The sequence below is a fragment of the Macrobrachium rosenbergii genome, chromosome 15 (genome assembly GCF_040412425.1).
Source record: "Macrobrachium rosenbergii isolate ZJJX-2024 chromosome 15, ASM4041242v1, whole genome shotgun sequence".
Taxonomy (NCBI): Eukaryota; Metazoa; Arthropoda; class Malacostraca; order Decapoda; family Palaemonidae; genus Macrobrachium; species Macrobrachium rosenbergii.
The window spans coordinates 53,116,968-53,130,998 of record NC_089755.1 but is presented as its reverse complement, the minus strand read 5'-3'; the positions used below and the strand labels follow the sequence as shown (position 1 = coordinate 53,130,998).

At 37.5% G+C, this 14,031-nt stretch overlaps 1 protein-coding gene across 3 annotated transcripts in view; it reads right to left on the bottom strand.

Moving 5' to 3' along the window:
• Ack (activated Cdc42 kinase) overlaps positions 1-14,031 on the bottom strand; it is an 87,600-nt gene that overhangs the window by 21,627 nt on the left and 51,942 nt on the right. For 2 of the 3 annotated variants that reach the window (XM_067117839.1, XM_067117841.1), the window contains exons 1-3: positions 6,190-6,323; positions 1,285-1,400; positions 192-431 (exon numbers count right to left, since the gene is read on the bottom strand). In XM_067117839.1, coding sequence (XP_066973940.1) covers positions 192-431; positions 1,285-1,383 — 339 coding nt within the window. In that variant the 5' untranslated portion in view covers positions 1,384-1,400; positions 6,190-6,323. Of the gene's footprint in view, positions 1-191; positions 432-1,284; positions 1,401-6,189; positions 6,324-14,031 lie in introns of those variants that run through there. The other variant, XM_067117840.1, reaches the window with a different exon arrangement.

Genomic DNA, 14,031 nt, shown 5'->3' with positions numbered 1-14,031 from the left:
AGCTGAGCAAAGCTCATTTCATTAAGCATTAATTACGACACTTTCCTTCCAAAACATTAGCAAAGGATAAGTGCTATATAAATCTTTGTCACAAGACCTTTTGCTACTTCATTGGTTTTCATCCTGTCTAAGTCTCAAAGTGATATAAGACTAAATAATACACTTGAAACAAAATTTCTCCAGTGGCCCACCTTTTCTTGAATAAGGCAAGTAAGGCTTGAGTTTTGTATATCTGAAGCTGCAGCTGCACTCTTACTCTTTCCTGAAGGAGAAGTCCCAGTCGACAAGATTTTTGACACCAAGTTCTTTCGCCAGGCAGCTGAACGTTTCTTCTTGACAGTCTCCAATAATCGTCGCGCTGCGGGCTTTCCCAGCCCAATGTTTTCCAAGTCTTCAGGACGTACATAATCAAAATGGCTTAACCTGGTTACCTAAAAAAAAAAAGATAAAGGTGTCAATGCACCCTGAGCCTCAAACAAAAATACTGCAATATTTTCATGACTTCAGAGCTTTAACATCTTTTACCAATACAATAATGATTAACATATGTCTTGGTATATTTAGAATTTCTTTATTAAGTATTCCTTACATTAACTATTGACTAATCAATTATTTAACATGAAAATAACATTCTCCAATCCCATTTGCTTAAAGCAATTGCTCTGCATAAAATTTCCCACACATGCGCATACACATAACTGATGGCTACAATACAGTTTCAAGCACTGTAAGGAATACAATTGTAATTCTTTTTCTTTATTTAAAACCACAATTACCATTTGCTCATCTCAGTCCTGTGCCATTCAGAGCACAGCCTTCATTCATTCAAGATGCTAATAGAACTTTTCACCACATACATTATGGTCCTTAACTGCACAGAATAACTTCCAGGCCTCCCAAATTCTGATTGAAGGGGACTGTCTCTCATTCATAACTTCTCTACATCTATTCAGTCTTTAGATCTACAGTAACTTGATGATAATGTGGCCATTTTTATCTTTTTGTACTGAACACTGCATATGTGATAATTATATCTTTTTTCCATTCATTTCAAGAGAAAAATTCCAGTGAAGAATAAAATAAATATACAATAGAATCTCACAAACAACTTTTCTCTAATACTGCAAGCTGAATTCTTATCCAAAGCACATAAAATACAGTACTCTAGATCCTATACAGTACCACATCAATGATATGAGCTTAACTCACATCGCTTTAATGGTGATCAACACTCATCCATTATTAATAAGGGAAAAAGTGCAATATACAAAACGCATACATTACCTGTAAATCATCTCGGATTCTTGTGAAAAACTGAGCAAGCTGCACATCAGCAAGTATTCCTCGAATGGTCTCGAGATCATCCTCCCCAACATCACCCATTACATTTGTCTACAAACCTGGAAATATAGTAATATTTACTTAACATTTTATTTAAAATGACATGATAGCTAGTTATCTAACAGTCAATACCCTGTATTTTAATACTCATATTTTCAAAATCACCTGCAACCAGGTAAAACTAATTATGTATCTGATGAACTCCCAGTTCCTTAGAGTAAATTTTATCCTAGACAGAGAGAAGAGAGAAGCAAGAAAAGCAATGGCTGGTAAGCTATAAAATATGGAAATTGCTATAAGACTTTCTGTCTTCTTTACAAAATTTCAAATCCCAGTTTTTCTGAAGCTGTTTGCCTTATAAAAGGTTGCCAATACTGAGATATTTCACAGATTTTAAGGATCTACTAAATCCTTACAGCAACAGACAAAAGTGATAACAGTCATCTACTACATAAATAAAGAAAGGTGTATTTGCCTCAGTACTGTACAGAATTTACTCACTCCGTCAAATAATTGACCAATTACATGGGATGTCCACTTTTGTCACCTGCCTTATACCACTGATGAATTGCTGGCAATTTCTCCTTGACTAAATAGTTTATTTCCACCATCATCTGTTTCTGTAGTATCTTACAGTACCTCATCATTCAATGTCCTGAACACTGTTTACATTCTCAAAATTAGCTTTATTACTCATTAAGATGCTACAGAAATGCCAAGTCTTGCTTCATCCTGATTAACATCATACTCCAAGTTGGGATGTGTGGTTGGATAATCAACTTGTCATCAGTAGGTGCCTGAAGATATACACTCTCTTGTCAATAAATTATTGTTTATATCCAGTCTTCAAGTTATTAATCAATCAGCTATTGTTAATCTGCAGCCTGTACTGCTTAACTGATTATCTGGTTTCATTAAAGACAACTAATAATAGTTAATTACTCATTGTGCTATCTCAGATGCCCTATCATCCATGACTAACTATCATTAACCATTATCTATGTGCCATCACTGTCTTGACATCATTATCTAACTGATCTTGACTATCACATCATGTAACATTACAAAAGCCAACTGTTCCAACATTATTCATCTCAATTGATACTGTTGCAAATGATGCCAAAACGAGTCTGTCATCACTAAAAATTGCTTGTTAATTTATGCTCCAAAACCCTGCCACCTAATACTGTACAAAACTCTTCATTGTGGCTGCAGCCTCTTATCAACACTTTTGCTATTGTCAACAACCCTGCATGTCAGGAAGTATGAACTCTCAGCTACTCCAAAAAGTCAATCTGCCATTGTACAAGTAGGATCAACAATTAATACTAAAAACCAACCAGGAAAAAAAGAATGGTATGTTTTAAGTCAACTACCCACAAAAATGACAATCAAAAGTCTACATGGAGTGATTATTCCAGATCATATCACCTCAGTTGATCTGAAACTTGACCCATTCACAAACAAAAATTTGTTAATATTTAAAAACAACTCACAGCCTCCATAAACAGACTAACAATAACAGAGACTATTAAAAAGTAAGTACAGTTCATTCTAACATAAAACTGTAGATTTCCACTGCTTGAATTATCTATCGCTGGCACAATGCTTACTACACAAGCCTATTGGTTTAGACATGCTATATATATCTTATTGTCTTAAAACCATAAACAACTGCCTTTATCTAGCTCTGTCCCTTCAAAGCTACCCTAAAGGTTCCACATATTTACTTGTCCCATACTCACCATACAATTACTTGTCACATACATATACAGTATGTGTAAAGGCATTAATGATAAAGTGCATTCAAAATTCCTGTACCTGTCAAATCCTCACTTAGTTAACACGTAATGTCTTTCAAGAAATCTTCTTGAACATTTTACCATCTTCAGTCCTCTTGTTACTATTAGCTTATAGCACATTCTCATGGTTGCAACAATGATGGCAATAATCCAATATTTGAAGTGCATATGGGCTCAGATAAATTGAAACCTTCTGAGAGAGAATGCATCTTTCCATAATAAACTCTATAAAGATACTGATTCCAAATCCCAGACAAATGAGGGTGTTTGTGTCTAAGACCGATGCTCCTCCTCCATTATATATATATATATATATATATATATATATATATATATAAATATAAAGACCTTTGTGAAACTTTCAACAAAGCTCCATGATCCAGTGAACCGACTTCTCACTTAATCCCTGGATAGAGTTACTATTTTTAATAAGCCTCTTCCAGATGTTTCTATCTTGCGTCCCCTCTTTGTCTCTCATTTCTTCTTAAATGCAGTCTCTTCATCTTCTATTAAGCCCTCTCTCCTTCGTTCCCTAGCACTTCCATTTCCTTGCTGTCTCCTGCAACACATCACTCATCATCTCCGTGTCTCACCAGATGCCAAAACCATCTCAATTTTGAATCTTGGGTTTTCTTTCTTTGACACTTCAATGACTTTTGCTGATCCCCTGACTTATTCATTTATCATGATATCCACTCATCCACCTAAGCAGCCTCCTTTCTGTCATATCTAATGTCTTTTGCCCATTTTCTAGCCCATGCAACATAGCAGGTCTTGTACCTTGCCTTTCTGATTAATAGGGCTCCCTAGATCTGGTGAAGTGACAGTGTACTATAATAAGACTCAAAATCCAACAAAGCATGTACAGTACACCTAAAAATAGCAAAGCCCCTTCAACTGAAGCAGACTTCCTCCAAAAAACATCTGTCTAACATTCTTTTCCTTCTATATCTTTTCAGTCAATTTAACTACTGTCCATTTTAGTGACCACCTATCTTCACTGTAACCATCTTCAGCCTACTATTACCATGGTTGATGAATGCATCTTCTTTCAACAGCTCATATTTAATTATACTATGCCTTTAAAATGCCCATATCTCTCATATAGCTAGTATTCATTTCTTCACTGAATTATGACTCATCTACCTTTCATACATGCCCCAGAATTCCCTCATTTACTGAATCATGACTCATCTTCCTTACCAAGAATTTGTTTCTAATTCCAAAGAAGCTTCCTGTATAGGAACTACCAGATATAATGATGGTTAAGATTTTTAACCTAGTGGTCTGGTCTAGTTACGCTACCATATAAAATTGCAATAATAATAATGCATAGGATGATCAATTTGGAGACATCCTGATTCTCTAGTACTAACTGAACTGTGATATTTACATATAAAATTCACGATCATATGCCACTAGAAATAAATGCAGCTATATATTCTCCTAACTGAACCTTGTCATTGCAGAGGTTATTATAAATATACATATAAAAACACACATTATTATATATATATATATATATATATATATATATATATATACAAAAATGGGGGGGAAAATATATAAAAGAAGATATATATATATATATATATATATATATATATATATATATATATATAGTCCTTCTAAATATACACATATATACCCCATACAAAAATGGGGGAAAAAGCATGTTAAAAGAAGATATATATATATATATATATATATATATATATATATATATATATATATATATATATATATATATATATATATATATATATATATATATAATTTTATATACACATATATGTACATATATTATATGTCTTCTTCTTCTTCTTCTATATATAAGTCAAATTTTCCCAGGTTTCTATATGCCTTATATTTGAAATGGTATTCCAAAGGTAAAGTTGGTACAAAAGTATATATAATATGAATTCAACTTCCAATCTAGTCCCCTAATTTTAATATATAGCCAAAGTACTTAGTATAAAAAATGAACCCACTAGGAACACAGGCTATGGGTTCTTAAGTCATTACCACTCTGTACCCTATTGTCTTCTTTAGGCAACTGAATGCTTTGAGTCAAAGCTAACCAAGAGGAGCCCAGTACCTCAACTAGTCTAGCCTAGGCAAGGATTTACAAATCTTACAGGAAAAAACTACCTGTCTTATCGTAGTCAACTTCTAGCTTCATAACATTTCTGGATAAGGTTAATCTTCAGCTGCCTGAACCAGCTGGATTTCACAACGGCTATAAAATTAATCTAGCTTCGTGTAGTCAGGCTATGCGCCGCGACAATATTTTTGGTAGGCAAAAGAAATATGCCAAGGCATATGGATGCTCTTGCTAATCCTAGTGTGCTTTATGTCTAACCTATATATTGGCATAGTCCCTTGAGATACTGTGAACTGGAATTAATATGGAACAGCCTACAGGCTACACAGTACTGTGATTTTCTGGATATGATACCTTACATGTAATATTGCTTTGTGGAAAAAGTCTTGGTGTCCTGAGTACCTCAGGAGGCTCGGGCCCAGTTAAAGGAGGATCTAGACTAGAGGAACAGGCAGTGCAAACTTGCCTGGCCTACGTCTAGTACGGCTGTCAAAGCAGGTGGTTGGGCGTAGCTAGCTCGCCACTACCTCGTATTCTTAATTATTTACGAAGAATTCTGATCTACAGGATGCATTCTGGCATAACCTAAACATTCCACTATACCAAGTCTCGGTCAATCAACCGTACGCCTAACCTTACATTCGACCCAGGGTAGGCCTATTCTAATCGTTAAATACCCGAACCAACGTTCACAAGGCCTAAATGTAAAACAGAAAACACAAGTTGCTTCGGCGCCTTCAGGAAACACTCATCCAAAGGATTTTCTTCACTCTACGACAACTTCCTAGGCCTTCACCCATGATCATCTAGGCTACTTCCTGTCATTAGCAAGAAACTTCCAGCTGCCACTTTCCACCAAATTTTCCATCGCCTTGCAATTTCAAGCACAAAACCAGCCCAGGTGGCTCAATACGAGTTGAAAATGTTGTCGACAATGCCTACCCAGGTCGCGAATACACCACGCCTTCCTTCAAGCCACAGCAAAGAAAGTACGTCAACCCGACCTGACATCGAGCAGTACACCACTGAGCCCAACTGACGGATGTAAACAAAACCAGCACGAAAGTATTGCCAACACCGCCATGAGACCTTCATAACTGACATCCAGTGGGGTTCTCATTTCTCCTCACAAGTCCTGTCGGATACAGATATCTATATAATTACATTCTTTTTCCGCGATAAAACGAGATTTCACCGAATTAAAACTCAGTTCTAATAATAATGAGAGATGACCCACGTCTGGTAACGATGTTAATGCAACCGCCATCGTTTTTCCCCGACGTCCTTTGCTTTCAAAAGAAAAATTTGATCACAGTTTCCGTGTTTCACAAGACAAGCTAGCAATTATCGAACGGTTCTTTTATTATGAATGGTATCAACGCACCGCGTAAAGCACATTTCTCAAGCCTTCTTGTTGCATTAATCTCAGAACAAACGAAAACGTCTCCGGACATCCGTTTTATGTAATTCATTTAGAAGGGTGCAGAAATCGGACACCGCCCACATTTCCTTTTGTAGGCCTATAAGCAATTGCAAAGTCCGCTTTGAGAATGAAGTCTGGAGCATGAGTAATATCTGTTGTTTTATAGAAAGTATACTCCTCTGCTATCCCTGCTACTGATGTTATTTAAGTATAACACATATAATTTTCACTGCAAATTCTAATTCCAGAAAATTATTCTGAGGAGATATGATTATGATCTTTTTTTATAATATACCTTTAGGCCATTCTGGCAAGAGCTCAGCTTAACCTATGACAACATGCAGATGTTACAGCATCCAGGTCTTATTCGTCATAGTTTTTTCTGGTATTTTAATATATTGATCTCGCTGACAGTCTGTTAATTTCAATCAGTATTTGATGATTTTACTTAATACAGCAAAAATACAGTCCTCTACCAATTAGAGTACAATATAGGGACTATCGTTGACACTAAGTTCCTGTAACGGCGATGAATCACATGAACGCGTAATAAGTCCATAACCTTGGAGGTCATTGCGTGTACAGCATCCTAAGAAGTGTGTTTTGAGTGCTCTCTCCGGATCCTCTTCCATACTCTCTCTCTCTCTCTTTCTGTGTGTGTGTGTGTGTGTGTGTGTGTGTGTGTGTGTCATTAAAGAGATGGCCACAGCAAGAGCCCGTGACTGATCATCCAACAAAAACTCTCACGCTCTCTATCTCTCAAAAAGGTCAAAATGCAATATCAATAAGAGACACTTTTACCCACGATGATTCATCGTTATATACATCATTGCTGGCGTTCTTGCATTATTAATAAGCAATTCAGGAGCGCAGATTCCTTAGGTAGGCAACTGACGGCAAATTTCTAAATGACAACCTTTCCATTCGCACCTCTAACGGAAACCAGATGTTTCTTACTGCGACTGCCGCGAAATATACATAGCGGTAAAAATCACTGAGTTAAAAGGCATCAGAGAGTATCGAAATATTGAATAATTATGAGTGTTCGTTTAGTGTACTTGACTCACCGATATCAATACTGAAAATTACAATTCAAGCTAGTCGTTCCCCATTGTTTTCCTAAGGAAACGAGAGAGAGAGAGAGAGAGAGAGAGAGAGAGAGAGAGAGAGAGAGAGAGAGTTTTATCAGACTGATCAATTGTCAATCTTTCTCTTTCACTCATCCTTCGTAAAACCTCGTTACAGTTATATTTAAACATAACCAAAATGAGTGCATCAAATCTTATTAGACTTTTTGTGACTCAGAGTGAATGGTCTACCACAATAGTAATAATAGTAACGCGTGGAGGCTGGTAATAGTTGATACAGAGTCAAATTTGCCGTGACAGCCGAGTAATTGCAGTTTACAGGACTTATTTATTTATTTATTTATTTATAAAAGTCAAATTTTAACTGAAATGCAATGAAGCGAGATATGCTCGGAAGCACAATATGCAAATCTTTCCATTTTATGAATGAACGGGAGTAAGACCCTATGCGATCTCTCTCTCTCTCTCTCTCATAAAATACCAACCGATGGTATTTTATGAATAATAATAACAATTAAAATAATAATAATCGATTTATAAAATCAATGGTACTAAACTCACTGTAATCTTCAATATAATAATAATGAAACCATGGAATTTCCCGATGATTTGTTGTACTTTTAAACTTTTCCCATTTTTTCGAGAGAGTAAGAGAGAGAGAGAGAGAGAGAGAGAGAGAGAGAGAGAGAGAGAGAGAGAGAGAGAGAGAGAGAGAGAGAGAGAGCCTTTGTTTTTAGGTGTTTATTAGTACTAGGCAATACGAAGACATCCGCCTGCCTGTCACATCGGCCTTCCTACATATTAATAAAGTAAAGTAACACCGAGTCCGGTCTATACCTGGACAACCAAGTAGAGCCAGACGTCAGCACATAAGCTCTTGTGGCCAGCTTATGGACACGGTCTAGCAACCTCATTCCAAAAATTAGTACCTAAAAACCTGCAACAGACCTTAGGAGTCTGGTGTGATTGGCTGTGGATCACAATGAGGCCCGAGGAGGCAGAGGAGTCAGGGAATATTGATGTTATTCTCTGAAAATGAAAGAACACCTCAGATCGCCTCATTATTGTCGCTACAAATCAAACGCTCCGTTGTTGTTGAGGCCACAAGTGTTCGCAGCTGCCAGTTGAACACGCTTTCAGGAGGCCGCTGACCCTCTTCCATAACAGTGCGCAATGCTCTTCGAGTTACACAGACTACCTTTAAAGCTGTTTTTAAAAGCAATTCGATTGACTGACGATGCTGATAACTTATATATTATTTTGTCCCCGGTTCAAAGGGTGGTAATGATAATGAAAAAAATGAGCCTAACACACTTCGATTCAGTTGTACGTTATGAGCGCGTGGAATGCCTCCATGGCATGTCTCGAATGGGAATTCCAATACCGTCATCCAGCCCAATCCAGAGGAAGACGAATACGGAAGGAACAAGGATAGGTTATGAGTCGGGGAATACTGAAGCAGAAAGAGAATTCCAAAGCAACTATCCCGGTACGTTCGATGATTATTGACTGAGAATAAAATCTGGAGACTTCAGCCATAAAAGATTTTCTTCTTTCACATCACAGTCACGTGCATGGGTAGCTTTACTGGGTCAGTCTCGACAGGAAAACTGTTATTATACGTTTCCTGTTTATTTGAAAATATATTTGCACATAAACTGTTATTACTTGTGTCCATGTCCTTGGATTGTTATTCTTCTCGCTTAGTTTCATGCAAATGTTTCAAACCATATAAACAAACTGGCTTAAAAACAAAAGTCTTTAAGCAAACATAAAAGAAAAGGTCTTGAATGACTATTTAAAAAAAAAAAAAAAAACACAAAGCCATCAGTGTCCTCTTCAATACGCTCTGTTTCATAAGTCGTTGGCGATCAGAGTCTTCAAGTCGCACACGTCACTCCTGACCGGTTATGACAGCTGCAGTACTAATTGTACGCTGCTCATACTTACGCTTTTTTCCACTGCGAGCTGCTACAGGAGCAAGAGCCCTTGCTGGCATAAGGCCAGCTCACCCATCATCAACAACACGAGAGCTGGGTACACTTTGGATATACACTTTGGATACACTCTTGGTGCCCTTCTCTTTAAGCCACCATAAAAACGAAACAATTAGCAATATTATTCAACCAGAGCTCAAATTCATTAGGGATTTGGCGGAAAGGTCATTAGATTGCCAAGCTAATTTTCAAAGAACAGAACATCCATGAGCGAAAACAAGAAAAAAACATAATAAAGATAAGTAGAGTAATATTTACACAAGAGCTAAACTCAAACATAAATATACTGGGCAGTGTGGTACTATGGCGCGTGGTACTATGATACCCCGGCGAGTTACACACGCTGACGCTTTGCACAATTAGCACGAACTTATTACTAAAGTGCGGGCACTAACGGAAATACTGTACCGGATATGGGCATGTCCCATTTTTTTTCCACCGGAATATCAACGTCACTCCTCAATCTGCTGGTAACTGGCTTTATTCCATGCTGCCTACAGCGAGATGTACTGACGTACATTTTCAGGGGGATTTGGTTACATAATTTGCCAAATAATTCTGTACTGAACAATCGATCAATTAGTAGTATTCCTTACACGAAAGACAAATTTTCAAAGGGATGTAATATATTACATAATTCACACGTACACACATATTAACACAAAAAACGAAGGCAACGGAACATAATTTCCTTCCTAATCTTTCTCCCGCGAGCCTTTCATTCTCACTTTCTCGCTATAACTCTTCAGTGAAGCTCCACATCCAAAACAAAAACAGCTTCAGAACAAATGAATGGACCCATTTGTTCTTTCGGCGCGAGGCGTAATGCTGCCGAGAGCTGAGGCGCATTAACCTGAGGCAATATATCAAACCAACTGGGTGTTAAGAATTTAATTGCCTCTTCACCATTACGGCTTCTGCAGGGTAAATAAAGAGCAAAATCCCTGTGCACCTTCGGAGACGCTGCATAGCGTGACTTCCCCGCTGAAGTCTTATTGATCTGCACCTTTCTTAATTGGTGGCGCGCTTTCCCGCCTTTCTTGTAAACTGTTGATGAATTTGATAGACTCAGGAAATAACGGAGCGCTCTCCGTTGGAAGAGGCGCGCCAAGGAAGTTGATCCAAAGCAAAATTGTTTGGGATGTGGTTGTTAGGATTCTGTCATGCTTTGCAATAGGGGAAAAGAATATGTTTTGTGACGGCGTTACGACGCGACCTGCTGCACTTCTTGATTGATTCATTAGTGACAAAGCGGCGTCACAACATACTACAAGTTCAACGGGCGCAGACTGCGCTTTCAAAACAAGAAGAAGAAGAAGAAGAAGAAGAAGAAGAAGAAGAAGAAGAAGAAAACACTAAACTGTTTGTGGATTTTACAATCTGCAGTAAAGCAAGGAAGTCAGCCTACTGTTCGAACTGTCATGTCGACAAGAGAGTCTTTGATAGATGAGCCCAATAAATTTTCGGGTTCAAGTGTCTCTCATGACTATTTCCTCTTGACTGAAGCTATATAAAGTACATTCAGAACACGAAAGCTCTCAAGGGTGGTCGAGAGGTTCCAAGGGCCAATAAAAAAAAGTTCGCTTGCATACATTCAAGTCCATGGGGTCATGTTTTAAGGTCAGGATATCAGCTAAGGAAGAGGAGTCCTTTGGACAAATTTTGGATATTTCACATACAAATATACAGTATATATATACACATATATATATGTCTGTATATACCACAGAAGCGGAAAGTTCCTGCATGCCATAACCTTGACACACCCACCCAACGCTGTCATAACATTGCGTAATTTATATTATACTATATATATACATACATATATATATATATATATATATATATATATATATATATATATATATATATATATATATATATATACATATGAATGGAGACGAATAATACAAATATCTAGGAACAATGATATCCGATACAGGTTCTCCTGAGTTAGAATCTAGTGCATGAATAAAAAAAAAACAAATCAAACGATGGACGGCTTGAACAACATTTGGAAATCAAACAAATTGAACAGACGATACATGACTCTAGTACGATCTATATACGGACATGGATCGTGGCATGACTCTGAAACTGTATCTAAAAGATTCCGTCGATTTGAAAGTAATGTTTCAAAGAGAACATTACGAATCCGGTGGCAGGTCAGAGAGTGAGAAACGATACCATAATAGCAATGACGGAAGTTTGATATATAACTCAAATAGTGATGAAAGGGTGATGGAGATGGCTTGGACATGTCCTTCACACAATTCCTGGGAGAACGTTACGTAGTAGTGTCAGCTGGACTTCTCTGGGCACCAGAAGAGTGAGAAAACCCAAGACCTGCCTGTCTGGAAACTAGTAGAGATTTGTGGAAGGAAAAACACAGGAAAGACATGAGTTGATGTGTGTGTGTATATATATATATATATATATATATATATATATATATATATATATATATATATATATATATATATATAGAGAGAGAGAGAGAGAGAGAGAGAGAGAGAGAGGCCCACCAAATGAGAAGCAGAGGCAAAACCCTAAGACCCGTCTCCTGTCTGTAGGCATAACATGCAAGACGGCAGCCGACAGTCTTGATCCTGCCTGAGGGTAAACCTTTCCTGCTCAGAAGATTCTTCTCGAAGACTCAGTCAGGCGCTACTACGCAGCCGCGTTACCAAACATGCAAGCAACGCCTTGACTGATAAAAAATAGTCGCTACCATCGTCAGTCATTCGTTTTAAATACTGAGATAAACAAATGGAAGGTGAGTGGCAATTTCTGTGGTGGCACGTTGCGTCTAAATAAGAACTATTTGTTATCGATAACTAATTCGTTTAAATGCTACATTTTTTAGGACAGACTACCAAACCGAACTAGTTCGTTTGAATGATTTTTTAAGGTGATATAAAAAACCTATAAAATTCTTCAAATTCCACTGAATGTGATCAACTGTCTACGAACTGTCTTCCATGATAGTTTACGCAATACGCGAATGCTGATTGTATTTGTTAATCATATCCAGTAGTTGCGTCATTGGCCATGAACCAGATATTGTTACTCTCCGCATTATCATGTCACACATAAGCCAATCATTGCTGCAGAGACACTGGTGGAAAATGAGAGGAAAGCAAAAGTACGTGAAATTTGAGTTTAGGCCTATCTCTCTCTCTCTCTCTCTCTCTCTCTCTCTCCACGCTTATTCAATTACGATGCAGGAGGGGACTTCTGAATAACTTTATACCACTCTTGGGTTTCTCAAGGCCTAAAGTTTTGTAAAGATTGGCCGAACTTGGAGGGTCAAACAAACAAACGATGAATGATGCTTTCAAAGGTCCCCTCAATTTATCACGCGTCACCGGTTAGAGCGCTAAGTATCCTTAACACATATGCGGTTAATTCATTCAGACATATTTGTAAAACGCAATGAATGGCTGACTTGTAAGATAAAGGTCAACACGACATCAGGCAGAGAGGCCTGCAGAAATCAGCTGGTATTTATTTATTCATTTATTTATCTATTTACTTTTTAAGGTGATTGAATTGAACTGGATATAGAATTTGGGCCAAAGGCCAAGCACTGGGACCTATGAGGTCATTCAGCGCTGAAACGGAAATTGACAGTAAAAGGTTTGAAAGGTGTAACAGGAGGAAAACTTCGCAATTTGCACTATGAATCAATTGTTAGAAGAGGGTGGAGGAAAGTAAGATGGAAGAAAGAGAATATGAAGGGATGTACAGTAAAAGGAACGAAAGGGGTTGCAGCTAGAGGCCCAAGGCACGCTGCAAAGAACCTTAAGTAATGCCGACAGTGCACCGCATGAGGTGCACTGACGGTACTAGCCCTCCTCCGGGGTTTTTCCAGATGAGGAGACCGGGAAAATACCCAGAGGATGACGAAGAACTGGACGCATTCTAAAGTTAGCAATTTAAACGATAAAGATCGATCAGCGATCGCGCGGAATATCCTGATACACTGGACCGCAGAGGATTCTTTTTTTTATTTTATTTTTTATTTTTTTTTTTTTTTGTAGGAATCCAGAATAAACTGACTCCCAAAATTTACAGGGTTTACTCTTGCGCTAAGGACGGCTATCTCAAAATGTTTCATAAATAATGATAATAATAATAATAATAATAATAATAAAAAATAATAAAAAAATAGCAGCATGAGTCTTAAAATGGAGAAGCAAATCCACAGTTATGTATTTGTACATATATTTAAATATAAATCAATATAGATAGCTTTCGGGAACCTGTTCGGTTC